The sequence below is a fragment of the Erythrolamprus reginae genome, chromosome 1, assembly GCF_031021105.1.
Source record: "Erythrolamprus reginae isolate rEryReg1 chromosome 1, rEryReg1.hap1, whole genome shotgun sequence".
NCBI lineage: Eukaryota > Metazoa > Chordata > Lepidosauria > Squamata > Dipsadidae > Erythrolamprus > Erythrolamprus reginae.
Genome location: NC_091950.1, coordinates 207,889,190 through 207,909,015, shown reverse-complemented (window position 1 = coordinate 207,909,015; position 19,826 = coordinate 207,889,190). Strand labels below are relative to the sequence as shown.

The window sequence follows — 19,826 nt, the reverse complement described above, 5'->3', positions numbered from 1 at the left end:
TGGGCTAAAGAAAAGTTTGGACAAAAAAACCCTCTCTTCCTCCCTTTCGCTCTATTTCTCCCTCTTTCTCTCTTTTCCTTCCTTCCCTTCTTTCTCTCTCTCCATCCCTTTCTTTCTTCCTCTCTTTTTTGCTCTTTCTCTCTCCCTCCTTCCCTTCCTCTGTCTTTCTCTCTTGCTATCTCTTTCTTGCTTTTTTCTCTTTCTTGCTCTCTCTCTCTCTTTCACTGTCTCTTGCTATATGTCTTTCTTTGCCTCTCTTGCTATCTCTCTGTCTCTCTTGCTATGTCTCTTTCTTTCTCTCTCTGCCTCTCTTGCTATGTCTTTCTCTCTTGCTATGTCTCTTTCTTTCTCTCTCTGCCTCTCTTGCTATGTCTCTCTTTCTCTCTTGCTATGTCTCTCTTTCTCTCTCTGCCTCTCTTGCTATGTCTCTTTCTCTCTTGCTATGTCTCTTTCTTTCTCTCTCTCTCTGCCTCTCTTGCTATGTCTCTCTTTCTCTGCCTCTCTTGCTGCCTCTCTTTCTCTCTCTGTCTCTTTCTCTGCCTCTCTTGCTGTCTCTCTCTCTCTGCCTCTCTTATATGTCTCTCTTTCTTTCTTTCTTTCTTTCTTTCTCTCTCTCTCAGCTGACTGCAAGCGGGAGCCCTGACGGCAGCTGGACGTGCTGTTGGACGCCGTATATGCCAAGCCCGCAGCGCCAGCAGTACGGCGTCCAGCAGCACGTCCAATCGCCACCGTCAGAGCTCCCACTTGCAGTCAGCTGAGAGAGAGAGAGCTCCCGCCGCCTGGAGCTCCCTCTCGCCGCCGCCATCTCCCCGCGACTGCCTGCGGCCGCTGCAGCCACCCCCCCACTCCCCCCGCCAGTGCCCTCCCGCCGGGCCCCAAAGGACACTTGCCGCCGACGCCAGGGCCCGGCGGGAGGGCACTGGCGGGGGGGACCGGGGGGGGTGCGGCTGCAGCTGGGAAAGGGAAAGGCGCAGGGAGGGAAGGCGCAGGGAGGGAAGCTGCCTGCCCGCCTGTCTCGGGGAGCCGCGCTTGCAGCTCCAAACCAAAAGGGCAACCCCCGCGCGCTCCCCAGCCCCGGCCCGCCTCTGCGCCCCGGCCCGGCCCGCGCTCTCTCCTGTCCTCTCCTGCCCGATGTCGTGGTTTCCGGCGCTCTCCTGCTAGGCCCCAAAGAAGGAAGGCGGGAAAAAGGCACGAAGAACGAAGCTCTCCTTCTTCTTCCTGCCTTCCTTCTTTGGGGCTCAGCAGGAGAGCGCCGGAAACCGCGGCATCGGGCAGGAGCCGGGGGACAGCTGCGAGCGGGCGCTCCAGGTCGGCACCGGCAGCGCCCTGCCCAGCTGGAGCTTCCGTAGCTCTGCCGCACACCTGCCAGTGTCTCGCGGCACACTACTGTGCCGCGGCACACCGGTTGGGAAACGCTGGTGTATGGTATACGAGTGAGTGCAGCTAAGGCTTTCAAAAATAAATGCCTATTCATGCAATCACTACATATAGTTTTCAGGGGCAAACTTCCTGAAATCTAATTAGACTTAAACCACCTTATATATTGTTATATTTAATGTTGTACGCTGCCCTGAGTTGCCTTGAGAAGGGTGGCATAGAAATCAAATTAATATACAGATTTGCTGCTTTTATGAGACAGGAAATACAGGAGACATTTTTTAATTGTGAAAGATGGGGAGGTCCCTATAGTTCATATTTTTTTCCTAGCTCCAAAAGAAAATTGAGAGTAAAATTGACCACCCATGTAACCACAGCTTACATGTAGTACAAAGAAAATGACGGTACACAAAATGTTGCTAAACGTTTTATTTCAAGAGCTATCAACAGACTAAGCAAGACAATATCAAAAAATAAATTTACAGAATTACAAAATAAATATGTAAAACAAGTTTTTTTCAATAGCAGAATGTTTAAAAATCTCATTTCATCTTTCTTAACGGAAAAAAGAAAGGATGCGCCAAAGCCTCCTTAAGCGTAATTCGTCTGGCAGGGTCATATTCCAACATTTTCTGAATAAGATCAAATAGATTCTCATGGTCAGAATTGTGACACTGCATGAATTCCTGTGGGTACAAAAAAACACCTTATTAGCACTTCTGAGTAAATGGAGTAGAGGAAGTTTAGTAGAGCAGATGATTATCTTACCTTGAGTGGCTTGCAACGCCTTGAAACATATCTGCCAGCAGAACTGAGTTCATCCCAATCCAAACTATCTTGCCGGAAGTATTTGCGTTTTCTGTTATAAAGAATTAAGAATGACATTATTTAAAGGCAACTTTAGCAATGACAAATCTAGCATGCTTTATTTTTTAAAGATTATTTGCACATTTCCTATATTCATTCACATATCAGATAGTGCACACCATTCAAAAGCTGTTTCACAAGCATGTTAGTACAAGTGAAGCATCTATTTATTCTGAAAGCATCTTCAAAGGCTATTTTAAAGGCTGGCTCATTACTTTGTATGGACAGTGTTTTCCCAGCAACTCCCAATACAATGAATGTATAAAAACATCCTGAATGCTTTGCACAATACAAAGGAGACAAATTTAATTTTCCTTGAAATAGAATAGTACACCATCCCAGTATAGTCTGCCATTAGTTATCACCGGTGTGTCTCAAACTCGTGTCGTATTGACTCCCCCCTTTCACTAAACCGGGTGTGGGCAATGTGTCCCACATCTAGCCTATGGGCCACAGTTTGACACTCTACAGCAGTGATGGTGAACCTACACAGGTGCCAGAAGTGGCACGCGGAGCCATATCTGCTGGCACACGAAGCACTGCCCTAGCTGAACTCCAATGTGCATGTGTGTGCTGGCCAGATGATTTCTGGCTCACACAGAGGCCCTGGGAGGGTGTTTTGGGCTTCCAGAGAGCCTCCGGGGGCAATGGGGGAGGGTGCTTTTACCCTCCCCTGGCTTCAGGGAAGCCTTTGGAGCCTGGGAAAGGCAAAACACAAACCTACTGGGCCCACCAGAAGTTGGGAAACAGGCTGTTTCTAGTCCTCAGAGGGCCTTCGGGGAGGGGTGGAAGCTATAAAAATTTGCCCTCTCCAGGCATTGAATTATGGGTGTGGGCACTCGCACAGGCATGATAGTGTGCACCCATGCTCTTTTGGCACCCAAGGAAAAAAAGGTTCACCATCACTGCTCTAGAGTTATCACAATAAAAATGATTTTTTTATTTCATCATAAAAAAGTAAAGGCAGAACAGTAATCTTACGAATGAGAACCATTACCAGCTCCAAGACATATTCAAACGAGAAATCGCTCTGGTGTATACAATTATAATTAGGGCCACAATATGAGCCATTCTGCCATGTAATATCTATACGACAACATGCAAATAATGAGCATTGTACTTATTATTTTAAACAATTCTAAATTTTACAATGTATTCCCAGAGAATCATACACTTTACCTCAAGGTATTTACTAAGAAGAACCAATGCCAAATTCAAAATACCTTTGCTGCTTCAGATTACAGTGTTCCCTCGATTTTCGCAGGGGATGCGTTCCGAGACCGCCCGCGAAAGTCGAATTTCCGCGAAGTAGAGATGCGGAAGTAAATACAGTGATCCCCCGGGTATTGCGTTCCCGATCATTGCGAAACGGCTATATGGCGATTTTTGAACCCGGAAGTAAAAACACCATCTGCGCATGCGCGCCCTTTTTCCTATGGGCACGCATGCGTAGATGGCGCCGGGCAGATCAGCTGCTGGGCGGCTTCCCTGGGTCTTCCCCCTCTTGCTGGCGGGAGGGCGAGCAGCGGGCATCAGCGAACAGTTTCCCCACCGCCCACGCAAACTCCTCGCTGCCGCTCGCCCGCCCTTCGCCCGCCCACGCCGTTCATTCTCGCCGCTTCCCAGCTGAGTCCTGAAGCGAATTGGCTTCAGGACTCAGCTGGGAAGCGGTGCGAGCGAGGGGCGCGAGCGAACGGCTTCTCCGCCGCCTGCCTGCCCGCGCGCGCCCGCCGCGCGCGCCGCCCACGCCGTTCATTCTCGCCGCTTCCCAGCTGAGTCCTGAAGCGAAGCGGCGGGCGCACGGGCAGGCAGGCGGCGGAGAAGCCGTTCGCTCGCGCCCCTCGCTCGCACCGCTTCCCAGCTGAGTCCCCTTCCCAGGAACCCCAATCTTCGGCTCCTCGCTAGCGCTGGGGAAGTAAAAACACCATCTGCGCATGCGCAGATGGTGTTTTTACTTCCGCAGCGCTACTTCGTGAAAAACCGATCATTGCGGGGGGTCCTGGAACGGAACCCTCGCAATGATCGGGGGATCACTGTACACTATTTTTGGCTATGAACAGTATCACAAACCTTCCCGTAACACTTTAAAACCCTAAATTGCAATTTCCCGTTCCCTTAGCAACCATTTAGATTATTACTCACCGTGTTTATTTATTAAAGCTTATTTTAAAAATATTTATTAAAGAAGAAAGTTTGGCGATGACATATGACGTCATCAGGCGTGAAAAACCGTGGTATAGGTAAAAAACCAGCGAAGTATTTTTTTAATAAATATTTTTGGAAAAACCGTGGTACAGACTTTTCATGAACCCGCAAAAATCGAGGGAACACTGTACTAATTATTTTTTTAAATGTAAGCTAATTAAGCACCATACAAATACAGCAGAGGAAGAAAAAATATTGAAAGGAAAAAACCTCAAACATTTCTTTACCTGGTTTTTTGAACCATATGAACTGGTAATGGTCCTAGTATCTTCTCCATCATAGCCAGATGTTCTTTGCTGTCATGGGTCTTTAAAAAAAATAATTATTGAAAATTGCAGAAAAAGAAAACCCAGTTAATACAAAACAATGAGCTGCAAAGTATGTTTGGAAAGGAGGGAGAGGTTTTTGCAAGAACAAACAAAAACATTATTTTTAAAATACTCAGTGTTTTACAGGCAATGGATTTCACATGGCAGTATTTCAAAGAAGTGTAGCATCTGAAGCCCCAAAATAGAATCAACATTTTCTCTTCGAGGCAAGTTCTCCATTTTCAGATATGACATCCTAGGCTCCCATAAATAGTGCTATTACAGCCCTATTGCTTTTATCTATATCAGGGGTAGCAAACTCATTTTGAGGGCTTCACCATGGTTGTGTTTTGACGTTGGGGGCCCGAGGTGGGCGTGGCAAGGGTGGGCATGGCCAGCTCAACGTCACTCATGTCAAGGGAACCTATACTGGTCCAAGCGCTCTGCCAGTGAAAACAGGCTCCTAGGCTCCGTTCTTGGCTGAGGCAGCCTCCTGCAACCCTCTGCAAGTGAAAACGGAGCTTGGAAGTGCCCCACACAGTTTTTGTGAGCTCCATTTGCAGCTGTGATTGCCTTCTACAACCATCTGCCAGCAAAAACAGCTTGGGAGTTCCACACACGGCCCTTGAGAGCTCAGTTTTTGCTGGCAGAGTCACTGTGGGCCGGTCCTTTCCCCAGGGTGGCCCCGCAGGTTATATCTAAGCACCCTCTGGGCCAGATCTGGTGCCTAGGCCTTGAGGTCAACACCCCTGATCTATACTGAAGTTACACACTTCCTGTTGACCTCAATTCTTATTTCATTTTGAATTACTAATCACATAATACAGGATGCATTCCAAAAGTAATGCAATTTTTTAAAAAGTAATTTATTGAACAGATTTGCACAAACACTTAAAATTCTTCAAAGTACTCTACACATTTTTTTCAGCAACTCTGCCATGACCGGTACGTGCCCTGGAAGGCATCTTTGAGGACCTCTCGCAAGGTCTTTGTCACGGCTGATGGATCTCTTATATGGACGAAAAATGCGCCTTGCCACAACACGCTACGAGTCTGCAAGCTCCTGGCCAAACACCAGGTGTCAACACTCCCCCACCTCCCCTATAGTCCTGACGTTGCCCCAGCAGATTTCTGTTTGTTGCCTCGGATTAAGGCAGTCCTGAAAGGAAACAGTTTTTCGTCCATAGAAGAGATCCAACCAGCTGTGATGAAGACCTTGCGAGAGGTCCCCAAAGACACCTTCCAGGGCACATACTGGTCATGGCAGAGTCTGGAAAAAAATGTGTAGAGGCCCAAGAACAGTACTTTCAAGAATTTTAAGTGTTTGTGCAAATCTGTTCAATAAATTACTTAAAAAATAATAATTGCATTACTTTTGGAACGCACCCTGTACTTTAAATTAGAAGTGTAAATCTTTTGTTTTAACTACCTAATAATTACTATGACCTCTATAACTTATGCCTCTGTAGTCACGTACCGGAAATATTGTAAATCCAAGATAATATTCAATAAGAATACAGCCGATACTCCAGACATCACATGGTTGTGACCATCCCAAAGCTGTGGAAAATATATATATATATATAATGAATTGTGCAAACGACAAAGACTTTCAAACTATAAATGCTTCCGATATGAATGAATGAAGGATATCCTTCAAATGGGGAAGTTTCTTACAAAACTGCTTTAGCCATTGTTGGTTTTGAATGAAAAAAATATAAACCAGTGACTGGCGGTTTTTTGGTTATTCCCCTCACCTCAGGAGCTCTGAACACAGAAGGCCACATTGCCCTCCTGCCCCCAATCAACTATCATAGTCTTTCCCTCCTTCCAGTTACTGCTATCCCAAAACAGCAACACTCATAGGCTAGCATTCTCCAAACCTCCCTCTTCAACACTCCTGTTGCTCTCCCAACATAGTACAGTGATCCCTCGATTAGCACGGTCTCGATTAGCGCGAAACGCTGCAACGCGGTTTTTCAAAAAATATTAATTAAAAAATAATAATAAAATAATCAAAATAATAATCAGTCTTCTATGTTTCTATGTTTCTATGTTTCCGCGCTAGTTCTCTCTCTCTTTCTCTCCCTGTTGCCGGCGTGGTATATGAGAGAGAAAGAGAGAGGCAGAGGTCGGGCGCATTACCGGGAGGTGGAGGCGGCGTGGGGACGCTGGGTGCCGGGGACACCGAGGAGGGGGTGGACGTGGCCTCTCAGCTGCAGAGCCGAACAAGGGCGGAGGCAACGGCGGAGTCCGGCGCTGGGGCCATGCGGGGCCGCTCATCCAGGGGGGCGTGGACTGGCAAGTCGCCCTCCTTTCTCTTTCTTTCTCTCTCTTATACCACACCGGTAACAGGGAGAGAAAGAGAGAGAGCAGAGGGCACCTTGCCGGTCCACGCCCCCCTAGATGAGCGGCTCCGCATGGCCCCAGCGCCGCCCAGGCAAAGGGGAAACCCCAAGATCGCTTGCCGCTTGCCGTATTGCAGCGAAGGAGGCGAAGCAAGGCTCCAAGCTGCAATACGGCAAGCAGCAAGCGATCTTGGGGTTTCCCCTTTGCCTGGGCAGCGGGAAGACCAAGGGAAGGTTCCTTCAGCCGCCCAACACCTGATCCGCTCCGCAGCGCGGCAGCAGCGAGGAGCCGAAGATGGGGTTTCCCCTTTGCCTTTACCCCATCTTCGGCTCCTCGCTGCTTCCGCGCTGCGGAGCAGATCAGCTGTTGGGCGGCTGAAGGAACCTTCCCTTGGTCTTCCCCGCCACCCACACGCAAACTCCACCATCTGCACATGTGCGGCCATGGAAAAAAATGGCGCGCATGCGTAGATGGTGTTTTTTACTTCCGCACCACTATAACGCGGAAATCGATTAGCGCGGGAGGTCTTGTAACGTAACCCCCGCGCTAATCGAGAGATCACTGTATATTCCACATGCCTGGTACTCTACCATCCTATCTTCCCAGCATCTTCCCTCCCCCAATTGATGATATCCTCCACATGTTCAAACCTGAACTACTTCTGCTTTATTAAAACAGGGGTTTTGACTGGTGTTTCACTTTATGCACTGACCTTAGTGTATTTGTTTCGACACAGATTCCTGTCTCATGCAACAGGGAGATTTTAGCAAGTCTAAAGTACAGTGATCCCTCGATTAGCACGGTCTCGATTAGCGCGAAACGCTGCAACGCGGTTTTTCAAAAAATATTAATTAAAAAATAATTAATAATAAAATAATCAAAATAATAATCAGTCTTCTATGTTTCTATAAGTCCGCGCTAGTTCTCTCTCTCTTTCTCTCCCTGTTGCCGGCGTGGTATATGAGAGAGAAAGAGAGAGGCAGAGGTCGGGCGCATTACCGGGAGGTGGAGGCGGCGTGGGGACGCTGGGTGCCGGGGACACCGAGGAGGGGGTGGACGTGGCCTCTCAGCTGCAGAGCCGAACAAGGGCGGAGGCAACGGCGGAGTCCGGCGCTGGGGCCATGCGGGGCCGCTCATCCAGGGCGGCTTGGACTGGCAAGTCGCCCTCCTTTCTCTTTCTTTCTCTCTTATACCACACCGGTAACAGGGAGAGAAAGAGAGAGAGCGGAGGGCACCTTGCCGGTCCACGTCCCCCTAGATGAGCGGCTCCGCATGGCCCCAGCGCCGCCCAGGCAAAGGGGAAACCCCAAGATCGCTTGCCGCTTGCCGTATTGCAGCGAAGGAGGCGAAGCAAGGCTCCAAGCTGCAATACGGCAAGCGGCAAGCGATCTTGGGGTTTCCCCTTTGCCTGGGCGGCGGGAAGACCAAGGGAAGGTTCCTTCAGCCGCCCAACACCTGATCCGCTCCGCAGCGCGGCAGCAGCGAGGAGCCGAAGATGGGGTTTCCCCTTTGCCTTTACCCCATCTTCGGCTCCTCGCTGCTTCCGCGCTGCGGAGCAGATCAGCTGTTGGGCGGCTGAAGGAACCTTCCCTTGGTCTTCCCCGCCGCCCACACGCAAACTCCACCATCTGCGCATGTGCGGCCATGAAAAAAAAATGGCGCGCATGCGTAGATGGTGTTTTTTACTTCCGCACCACTATAACGCGGAAATCGATTAGCGCGGGAGGTCTTGGAACGTAACCCCCGCGCTAATCGAGAGATCACTGTATATCCTAAACTATTTATTTTAAAGTTTTCAACATACATGACGCACAAAAATACAAACATTGCAAATTTTTGTACTAGTATATGCATGTTATCTCACCCAATATGACTTCAGGAGCTCTGTAATGCCTTGTAGATACAAGTGTACTATGATGTTCATAATCATATGTTGCACTTCCAAAATCTACAACTTTGATTTCTGGATGTTTCAATGTGCGTTCACCATGTCTCTGAAATGTAGCATAAGATTATTACGCTTAAGTAGTAAAAATCAGCTATGAAAGCAATTATTAAATATTAAGAGATAAACTTTACCAGTTTAGGGTTATATTCTTCTGTATAATCGGAATTCACAAATAATATGTTTTCAGGCTTCAAATCTGTATGGGTCAGCTTGTTTGAATGCAAGACTGTGAAGAATACAAATTTGAAAGTTGTATTTTAGCTTAAGACCTCTTTAAATATCAATATTAACAGCCTAAAATATTTTAAACAATACTTTGCATTTATTTGCCTTGAGATTGCTAAAAAGACAGCTTAATACATACTTACAATTTACAGATTTGCAAATCTGATAAGCTATTTTTCTGATATGGTCCAGACAGAAAGGCAGAAAACGATTTTCTTTAAGGAAGTCGTAGGTACTGAGTCCTAGCAGTTCAAATACAATGCAAATATGGCCATGATGATCAAACCACTCCAACATCTTGACACAGTGACTGTAAATGCAATAAGGTTACTCAGATGGCATCATTAAGCAAGAACATAAACTGAGCAGTTTATAAGTACAATTGAAAGTAAAACCTCAATTATAGAGAAACTTCTATAACAAGAGAATATAATCATGGGAGGGGGGAGGCGGGGGGGAGAAAGAGAGAGAGAGAGAGAGTGAGTAAGAAAAAGATAGCTAGATACACATTCAATTTTAATTGCACCATATACTTACAATGCACTATTAGGGTCCGAAATATTTAAGTGCTTCAACACTTCTATTTCTGATCTAGCTGCTTCCGAGTATCTGTCCACATTTTTTACGATTTTCACTGCTACATGTTTACCTTCCCTAAAAAGACAGTTTTGAAGTGTCATTAATAGTCACAGAAGTAATGAAATCTTGTCACAATGAAAAACTGCTTTACAATTAATTAACCTTAATTCTTTATATTATATATTAAAATATGTCTATATCCTGAATGTCAATGAGATTCTTAAAACGACGTAAAATAATAAATTGTGCATTTCTGCCAGAGCTGTTGAAAGAAACTATTTTTAAAAAATCCATATAGAATGGTACCTGTACTTATAAACTTAATTCATTCCATGACCAGGTTCTTAAGTAGAAAAGTTTGTAAGAAGAAGCAATTTTTCCCATAGGAATCAATGTAAAAGCAAATAATGTGTGCGATTGGGGAAACCACAGGGAGGGTAGAGGCCGTTTCCTCCCAGGAGATTCCTAGAGAGGCCCCACAGAGGCTTCTCCCCGCCTTTTCCAGCCCTGTTCCCTCCCAGGAGATTCCTAGAGAGGCCCCACAGAGGCTTCTCCCTGCCTTTTCCTGCTCTGTTTCCTCCCAGGAGATTCCTAGAGAGGCCCCATAGAGGCTTCTCCCTGCCTTTTTTGGTGTTTCGGAGACTCGGGTTTGTAAGTGAAAAATGGTTGGGAAGAAGCAAAAAAAAACCTTGAACACCCAGTTCTTATCTAGAAAAGTTTGTATTTATTTATTGATTAGATTTCTATGCCACCCTTCTCGAGGCATTCGTAGATCGAAGAACCACTGTATTTCCAAGTAACTACAGTTTACCATTTTTATTACATCACTGTTTACATTATTTTTGCAAATTTTTGGAAAACCACTCACTACAGATATGCTAAGAATTTTCATGGAAGAACTCTTTCTATAAAATGGATCGGGAAAAACAGACCACTGAGGAAGGGGGCATCTTCAAAAGAGCGTTTCCTGACCACTTTAACAGAAAAGATAATCCCTCAGACATTTAGACCGTATATATTTTAGACTTTCAAGATCAATATCCTTTTTCACCCAGCTGACACGAGAAAGTTCCAATCACAAGGAAAAAGAAAGAGAAAATGACATCTTGTATAATCTGAGATTTAGAAAACTCTTGAGTAGCATTATAAAAACTTACGTTTTGTGGTCAACACACTTTACTACTTTTCCAAAAGCACCTTCACCAACAGTAGTGATAATTTCATCTAAAACAGATGGGAGGCGATCAGTTATATAACTAATGACATATTTTCATTATTCAATACACCATGCTATGCCATTATGTAAAAAGTATAACTAGACAACTTTAAATATTTAATCCTTCAAGTCTCCAAGACAGTTATGTCTATCTTGTTCTATATCAGCTCTGTTTACTATACAGGAAGCTTCAATTAAGTTTAACTCTATATAATAAAGAACCCCCCCAAAGAAAAAAAACGGAAAAACAGGTAACAAAAGAAACGCAAAGTAAAGGACTTCCAAAAAATTTCCTGACTTATCTAAAAGAAATTATTCTATCTTGAAAGTAAGTTGTGAAAAATATTCTATACATCTTGCATTTAGTACGTCTCCACTCTGACAGATCAGGTGACCCTCCTCATCATCCTCTACACTCCTGGATCTTTTTCTTCGGTGACTCCTCTGGTAACGGCAAGTGTGCGGCACCAACATCATCCAGCCAATCAATATACCCGAGTGAATTCAGGGCAGAATACGAAATTCATTCAGCAGGGAGATATTCAGGCATTCAGATACGCGCCAGGCCACAAACGGTTGGCAGGAACAATTTCAAATTCCCCAGAATTTCACAGGGCACATAGTTTAGGTTACAGGAAAAAAACATGGCAAGGAACAGATTTTCAGATAAGGTACTTCAAGTGGCAAGGTAACAACAAATAATATATATATATATATATATGCTTTTAAAATATGGTTCACTAGAAGAATTAAGTATTTTAAAATTGCAAACAAATATTCATCAGTTTAATGCTGTCATACAAGTGCTGGCATGTACTGACCTATTAAGTAATCTTTGGGCAAATAATCTCAAGTGCGTATACAAGTGCATTTGCAACTTTGCATATTACACCTAATTAGGGCAATAAAACATCACAAAACCTCTAATATTTCTAATTGAATAGCTCTAAGCAGCCCTAATTCCTAATATTCATCCAGTAATTATAATTCAATAGAAGTTCAGGGTCTATTTGATAGGTGAATGTCAGATGATAAGCCATGGGAAAAACAATGTAGAACATAAAGAGGCAAATCTTATCCTTTAATATTAATTTGCCCTTATGGGGAAGATCTGCATAAAGGCACTTATTTCAACATCAACAATAAAACATAAGATGTCTAAGAATAGCAAAAGAGTCATGTTTTCTCCTCACCAATTATCCTTATAGGAAAACATAATGTAACAGTTCAGTATATAATTTAATCAGATATTTTAAAAGTAAAATGTTTAATAGAAATCATCATTGAAAAATAGGTCTTCAGTTGCTACAAAGTATTGCCATTTTGGAACACATCTAGTAGAAAAAAAACAATTTCGCTAAAATGTATTTTCATTCATTTGTGGTTGTTTAAAAAATACCAATATCCATGTTCCAGGTGTTTTAAATTATACATACCGTGTGTGTATGATATGATTTATCATCATCTTTGCATTTTCTTTTGTAACTGCCTCTGCCACTCTGACCAGATGACTTGCTACTATGGTTGTGATAGTCATTCTCATGGACCCTGCAATGGTGCCTGGTTTCAGACAACTGACTAAAGTTGTTTCTGTATTCTTCAACATAGCAGCGTTCTTGATCATCACTCTTTTCCTCGAAGGAGCTGGTATCTTCATAAATGCTAGAGTGGAAAAAATTCATAAAACACCTTATAATGCAAAACTGCACATTGCAGATATGTCTAATTTTAACCACACACAAAAAACGGATTGAGGACCTTTTAATACTAAAACCCAGCATTTCAGATATAAGAAATCAATAATTGTTCTTGTATTTTGGATTTTAACTCCCATAAAATGTTACTATAAATCAGTTGATAAAATCTAACATTACCTACATTTTAGCTGAATGACAATCAAGAAAGAAACTTACCTATCATACGTTGGAGTGTGATCATATTTGCAGCGTTTGTATTCATATGTGCTCTTTGAATGTCTTTTTCTCTTATGATGGTTTTGGGAATCCTCACATTGTTTTTCATCTGAGTTACCATAATGACTTTGTCTAGAATACATCATCTGAAATAGATTAAGTACATATAATCTATATTATCACATTCATTAATATGCTTTAAACAAAATGTTTGGGATAACATCCAATTAAACAATCCCTATTTTTCTTAGAAATTAAAAAAACTCTTCCTTTTTAGTTGACAAAATATTGAAAGCAAAAAACACAGAGAAAAACTTTTATTTCCATATCAGTCTGATTCTTAGCACATTCATAAAGTAGATTGTGTAAAAAAAAAAACATGGAAAAGCTTTCAAAAGGTCCAAATAGCAAATGAAATATAACATGCATGCTTGAGAAAAATTAAATATATACTTGTGTATAGATAAAGTATACACAGTATACACATTTTAAATAATTGTAAACTTGGTATTTATTATAATTTTATTTCAAAAATGTAAAAATATTTCAAGCATCGTTTTATTGTTTTTTTCACTGCATTTTAAATAATTTTAAATACCGTATTTTTCGCTCCATAAGACGCAGTTTTTTTCCTCCCAAAGTAGGATGAAAAATCAGTTGCGTCTTATGGAGCGAAGAGGCAGGCAGGGGGGGGGAGGCGCAAGCCCAAAAAGCGCCTTCGCCCCGGAGAGCAGCCGCCGCCGACCTCTTCCTCGCCCGCGGAGTGGCAGGAGCAGGCCGAGCAGAAGCGCCCCCGCCCCGCGCCGGAGAAGTCGCCCCTCCGAGCCCGACGTTCCGGGCAGATGTGGCAGGAGCGAAGCTCGCCCACCCGCGGCCCGTTGCGGTGCTGAGCAAGTGGGGTCGCTGGCGCCACGGTTCACTCCTGCCCACCCGCCCCCACCCACCGGTCCCTCTTTTTTCCCACCAGCACTCCAGGCGGCGGCGGGCGGAGGATGACCTGTGCCAGCCGCCCTCCTCGCCGGCGGGGCCTTCGCCCCGGAGAGCAGCCGCCGCCCTCTTCCTCGCCCGCGGAGTGGCAGGAGCAGGCTGAGCAGAAGCGCCCCCGCCCCGCGCCGGAGAAGTCGCCCCTCCAAGCCCGTTGCGCCCCGTTGCGGTGCTGAGCGAGTGGGGTCGCTGGCGCCACGGTTCACTCCTGCCCACCCGCCCCCACCCACCGGTCCCTCTTTTTTCCCACCAGCACTCCAGGCGGCGGGTGGAGGATGACCCGTGCCAGCCGCCCTCCTCGCCGGCGGGGCTCCGGAGCGCATCGGGAGCGGCGGTTGCTGCCTGCTCGCCCCGCTGGCTCTCTCCTGCGCGGCGGGCAGCTGCCGTGTGGCTCGGGCGGAGCGGCTTGACCAGAATGATGCTCTGCCCCGCGAGCGCCTCTGGGACTGCAGGACAACCCCGCCCGCCCGCCTGCTTGCTCGCTCCCGCTGCCGCACGATGTGTGGGCCCGCGCTGCGTCCGACCGGGCGCCCTCCTGGACAGCCGGGGCTGCAGGGGAGACATTCCGTTCCGGGGCCGGTGGCGGGTTTCGAGCGCCGCCTCTGTGGAAGAGCGCGCCGCGACTTGGAGCAGGAGATTGAAACTCATTAAATTCTCTTTTAACAGTGATAGCTGCTAGCTACTTTATGTAAGATGCTGCCTGGCATTGTCATACAAGTTATTATTTACCCTTGTATCTGAGCTTTAGTAGAAAGTCAATTATATTTAACATCAAAATGATCCAAGTGAGATGTTGCTTGTTTGTATATTTTCCCAATTCCCCTAGGGCAGTGTTATTGTAATAAATATTTTAGCCTACTTTTTGGCTCAAAATATTTTTCTCCTATTTTCCTCCTCTAAAATCTAGGTGCGTCTTATCAGCAGGTGCGTCTTATAGAGCGAAAAATACGGTAATTATAAATAGCCAATAATTAAACTGTTTGTTTATTTTGCAGATTCAGTCCCTGAACACAATAATGACAGCTGACTAACCTTCGAAAACAAATAAAAACAATAAAAAACAATAAAATGATACTTGTAAATATTTTTACATTTTTGAAATAATAGCATAATAATAAACACCAAGTTTATAATTATTTAAAATGTGTATACATTTTTTGGGACAACCTGTTTGTATATATTTTTAAACACTGTGTTGCCTACCAATTATACCCGTTCCAATTAATATTACCCATTACAGTGTTCCCTCGTGGGTTCGAACTTCGCGAAAAGTCTATACCACAGTTTTTCAAAAATATTAATTAAAAAATACTTTGAGTTTTTTTCCCCTATACCACGTTTTTTTCCTGCCCAATGACATCATATATCATCACCAAACTTTCGTCCACCTTTAATATTTTTTAAAGGGATTACAAATACAGTATCACAATCACAGATAAAAAAAATTAGACTTCCAGTCCAAAAGTTCTAAGAAAACTGTCTGAAGAAGATAGGGCCATAACATAATCAATAAAAGAAATGAAATAAATATCAAACTTGAATGAAGCAATTTTTCCCTATATCATGTTTTTTCCCGCCCGATGATGTCATATATCATCACCAAACTTTCGTCCACCTTTAATATTTTTTTAAAATAAACTTTAATAAAGAAACATGGTGAGTAATAATCTAAATGGTTGCTAAGGGAATGGGAAATTGCAATTTAGGGGCTTAAAGTGTTAAGGGATGGCTTGTGATACTGTTCATAGCCAAAAATAGTGTATTCACTTCCGCATCTCTACTTCGCGGAAATTCAACTTTCGCGGGCGGTCTCAGAACGCATCCCCCACGAAAATCGAGGGAACACTATTTGTTTTTGTTGCATTTGATAATGCACTGTAATACAGATGGTCAGTCTTTGACTTATGACAACTGAGTCCAAAATTTCTTAAGTGAGACCTTTGTTAAGTGAGTTAGCCCTTTTTTATGACCTTCCTTGCCAGTTGTTAAGTGAATCACCACAGTTCATAAGTCACAAGTAAATCTTGCTTCCCCATTGACTCTGCTTGTCAGAAGGGCACAAATGAGTATTAGATCCCAGGCTCGAATATATCGAATTCAGTATTACATAACATTTGAAAATTATAAGTTGTGATCAGTGTAACCAAAAAAGACTAGAACTTTGATAAGTTCTTAGTACAAGGGATTACAAATATCACAATCACAGATAAAAAAAAATTAGACTTCCAGTCCAAAAGTTCTAAGAAAACTAGGGCCATAACATAATCAATAAAAGAAATGAAATAAATATCAAACTTGAATGAAGCAATTTTGCAGCAGATTCTAAAATACTAAACACTTGAACTGAAATAAAAAATTTCCATATACTCCCTATTACTCCACTATCAAGCTCAGCAAACATTGTGAATACATTTGTCAAAGTATATCTCAATATCTTGTGCTATGCACGAAATAATCTAAATGTAAAACCACCATCTTCAATGTTGATAACAATAAAACCACCATGCTATCTCAGGGTGAACCTTGGTTAGTTGCTGTTTTTTTGACACTGGCTTGTGAATTCAATTTATTAAGCTGATTAATGATTTAATATCTGAAAAAACCCAGATAATGAACAGGTCCAACATATGTGAAGAGTCACTTTTTAAAAAATGGTCTAATATGTGGGACCTAATTCCACAGAGAAAACATTTCACTGATATCAACAGAAAAATTCTCTTTAAATAGACAACACTCAATAATAATAGTTACTATTCTCAAAAAGGCCATTTCTCCGAAATCTCCCAGCTATATATTGGTAACAGCTTGGCTGTGAATTCCACCCAGTTCACCGCTTTAAAAACACACTCTCAGAATGGCAAGAAACATTGCCCATAAATTTAAATACAGAACCTATTTGGGAGTGGCAGTAAAAGCTCAACACTCCCACCTCTTCAGCAGGCTCCCTCTTTTTTTCTCTTTCAGACGGACGATCTTTTACCAACAGCCATTTTTTCCTCTGTAATTTCAACTGCATCTCTTAATTTTGTTGCTAGTGTTAGGCCCTTGTGCTTTGGTAACAATGTTAGCGCCTACTTTAGTGTCATCTCTTATTATCTCGTACATAAAAAGGAGGAAAAAAACACCCCACAACCAAACCCAAGCTTTCTTCCCTCACATTTCCCGATTTCTTACCTCTGACTGTCTCCCTCCGTCATAAAACTATCTGCCACCGACTCCTCAAGAGCGACAGCAACATCGGGGTATTCTGATTAAACCTGTTTTAATATTTCCTACTCGTCCAATTAGCCTTAACCTCCACATCTCTTACAGCTTACCATAATTGTACGTCGCACGCAGAGAATAATGATTATTATGCCGTATTTTTCCTCCCAGGTTCGGATGAGGAAACCTGCTTTCAAGGCCCCTCAGGGCCGCAGCCGGACCGCGACAGCTCGCGGCTCTTTCCTCAGCCTTTAACGAAGAGGCAGAAGGTCCCGACCCAGTGAATCGGCTCCGCTGATCCCACGCAGGAGACTAACGAGATCTCCCCGAAAGAAAAACAAGCGCGTCTCCGGCCCGTTCCACAAACGACCCCACCCACCCCGATGTTACGAGAAGGGATTATGGCCCACGCCGAATCCCCCCTTGAATTTTGGGGTTTTGGTATCGCCCAGACTTACTTTTCTGTTCGGAACCGCTCTCTGGTCACAGGCGTCTAGAAATGCGTTACAGCTCTTCACCGCCGTAGCCGCCATTACAAGATCCTCGCCGGGACAAAATGGCGCCGGGCAAGAATGCTCTGGAAAAAAAGGAGGGGGTTTTGAAGAACGTGTATGCGCAAACATAAACCCGCCCCCTGCGTCACGAGCCAACAATCAGAGGTTTAATTAATGGGGGGGGGAGTTCAGCGCCTGCGCAAATCAGTACTGCGTGAGTAGTTTGGGGGCGTGTTGGGTGTGGAGTTGGAGTGGAAGGTGTTATTCTTCGCTTGTCAGAATAGAGATTTATGAAGACCCGTTCTAAAAAGGCCTTAAGGGAGTTGGGCGGCATACAAATTGAACTAATAAATACTTTTTTCAAGTATCAGATGATTCTGAAAAACGCATCCTTGCATATTGTTTGTTTGTTTGTTTTATTTATTTATTTATTTTTAATGCCGCCCTTCTCCTTAGACTCAGGGCGGCTTACAGTATGTTAGCAATAGCACATTTTAACAGAGCCAGCATATTGGCCCCACAATCCGGGTCCTCATTTTATCCACCTCGGAAGGATGGAAGGCTGAGTCAACCTTGAGCCGGTGATGAGATTTGAACCGCTGACCTGCAGATCTAGCAGTCAGCTTTAATGCCCTGCAGTACTGCACTCCACCCATTGCGCCTCCTCGGCTTTATTAGCAAGTTCCAGAAAATTCTGAGCCCAAACGAATCCTAGATCTCCTGATTCTGCTATCCCTGCATGCATTCTCCAACCTTGCAGCTTATCCAGAGGGGGGCTGCTAACGTGTGCTTGCCCCCGTGGCTTGAGAGCTAGTGGAATGCAGCACAATTCTACTGCATTTGGGCAGGAAGCAAAATTGTGTGCAGACATGCAGGTGCGCCTGTGGCACACCTGCGTGTCCGCATGTGATTTTACTTCCTGCCCAGATGCAGTACCATAATTGCGCTGGACTCTGCTAGCACTCAGAGCCACGGAGTCAAGCACGGATTAACGTTACACCTTAATTGCTTATCTAAGCAAAGAATTACCGGAAGGACCTTCTTAGTATGGCTCTGCACTTTTAAGTTTGTCGTGAGGAAATGCTCAAGTGCAAAACTGCTTTGATGGTCAATCAAGAACCCACATGGCCAACTGCACTGCAGCGCCCATACTAATGTTTAAGCAACCTCTTGAACAACAGGTGACTGGGGTTCTGCCAGGAGACTTCCTGAGGGTTAAGGGCTTTGGGAGTAGGTAGAATTTAATCTGGTGCTCCTCTAAAAGACACGCACACACACCTGAGCTTATGGCATTCATCCAGCCGTGGGAACAAGAGCAGCAGTGGGAACCTGAGACGATGGTAGTTGTGATCACTTCCAGACTAAGATCACTCCATTCCCATTCAATCATAGTTTTGGAGCCATATAGCAGTTGTCATAAACTTCCTGACAGGATGCAGGTTGGGCTCTTTATCCAAATCACTGAAGGCATGCTGAGATTCACACCGTATTTTGTAGTGGTGATGGCCCTTTTTTATCTGCAGTATACACTAGTTTCGGGACATGAGCATCAAAGAGCATCCATTTGTAGCTCTACCCTACTTCATTGAAAGTGCTGAGATTATAGCGTAGAATTACATTGACATTATCTGCACTAGAGAAATAGAATTCTTTATTGGCCAAGTGTGCCTGGACACACAAGGAATTTGTCTTTGGTGCATATGCTTCATTGTACACAAAAGAAAATATACATTTGTCAAGAATCATGAGGTACAACACTTATTGTCATAGGGGCCAAATAAGCAATCGGGAAACATGCTTCTACCTCAGTTGGACCACATGTCTAAGGCTGACTGAATATCCAAGCCAAAATTTTGTTTGACAGCTTGTGTTGCATTGGATACATTTGAACCACCTCATTTGCCTATCTTGCTCTGCTAGAAAACAGAATCAGCACCTTGAGGCATGAAAGCATATCTGAATGATATCCAAGTGCAGGTAGTCTTTGAATTACAGCTGTAATTACAGCTGTAATTGAGCCCAGAATTGATGCATCATGTGATCAGACCCAATTTTTGGCATATTTTGTTGTGGTGGTTAAGCAAATCCACTGTACTCAACTGGTAGGGGTTTTTTTGCTAAATCATAGCCACATGACTGCAGGACACTGCAGACCGT

The 19,826-nt window shown here is 44.1% G+C and overlaps 1 protein-coding gene across 2 annotated transcripts; it reads right to left on the bottom strand.

Annotated features, from left to right (window-relative positions):
- Positions 1-1,791: 1,791 nt before the first annotated feature.
- On the bottom strand, positions 1,792-17,816 carry CLK1 (CDC like kinase 1). 2 transcript variants are annotated; one of them, XM_070732073.1, is made up of 13 exons: positions 17,634-17,783; positions 12,988-13,133; positions 12,511-12,736; positions 11,428-11,518; positions 11,016-11,082; positions 9,817-9,933; positions 9,423-9,589; positions 9,186-9,280; positions 8,971-9,100; positions 6,235-6,317; positions 4,677-4,756; positions 2,146-2,236; positions 1,792-2,063 (listed from the first exon to the last, which is right to left on the bottom strand). In XM_070732073.1, exons 1-13 carry the CDS (start codon positions 17,706-17,708, stop codon positions 1,920-1,922), a joined length of 1,512 nt encoding a protein of 503 aa, XP_070588174.1. In that variant the 5' UTR covers positions 17,709-17,783; the 3' UTR covers positions 1,792-1,919. The 2 variants fall into 2 exon arrangements, with proteins under 2 accessions (XP_070588174.1, XP_070588175.1); XM_070732074.1 differs by lacking the exon at positions 11,428-11,518 and having other exon boundaries at positions 17,634-17,816.
- Between the last annotated feature and the right edge of the window lie 2,010 nt (positions 17,817-19,826).

Bases quoted from the DNA above. Each gene is read 5' to 3' on its own strand.
- CLK1 (XM_070732073.1), bottom strand. From the start codon at position 17,708: ATGGCGGCTACGGCGGTGAAGAGCTGTAACGCATTTCTAGACGCCTGT. The intron at 6,318-8,970 runs GTGAGATAACAT...TATTTTCCACAG, and splicing joins AGCTCCTGAAGTCATATTGG to CTTTGGGATGGTCACAACCA. The intron at 4,757-6,234 runs GTACGTGACTAC...TTTTTTTTAAAG, and splicing joins TTGGATTTACAATATTTCCG to ACCCATGACAGCAAAGAACA.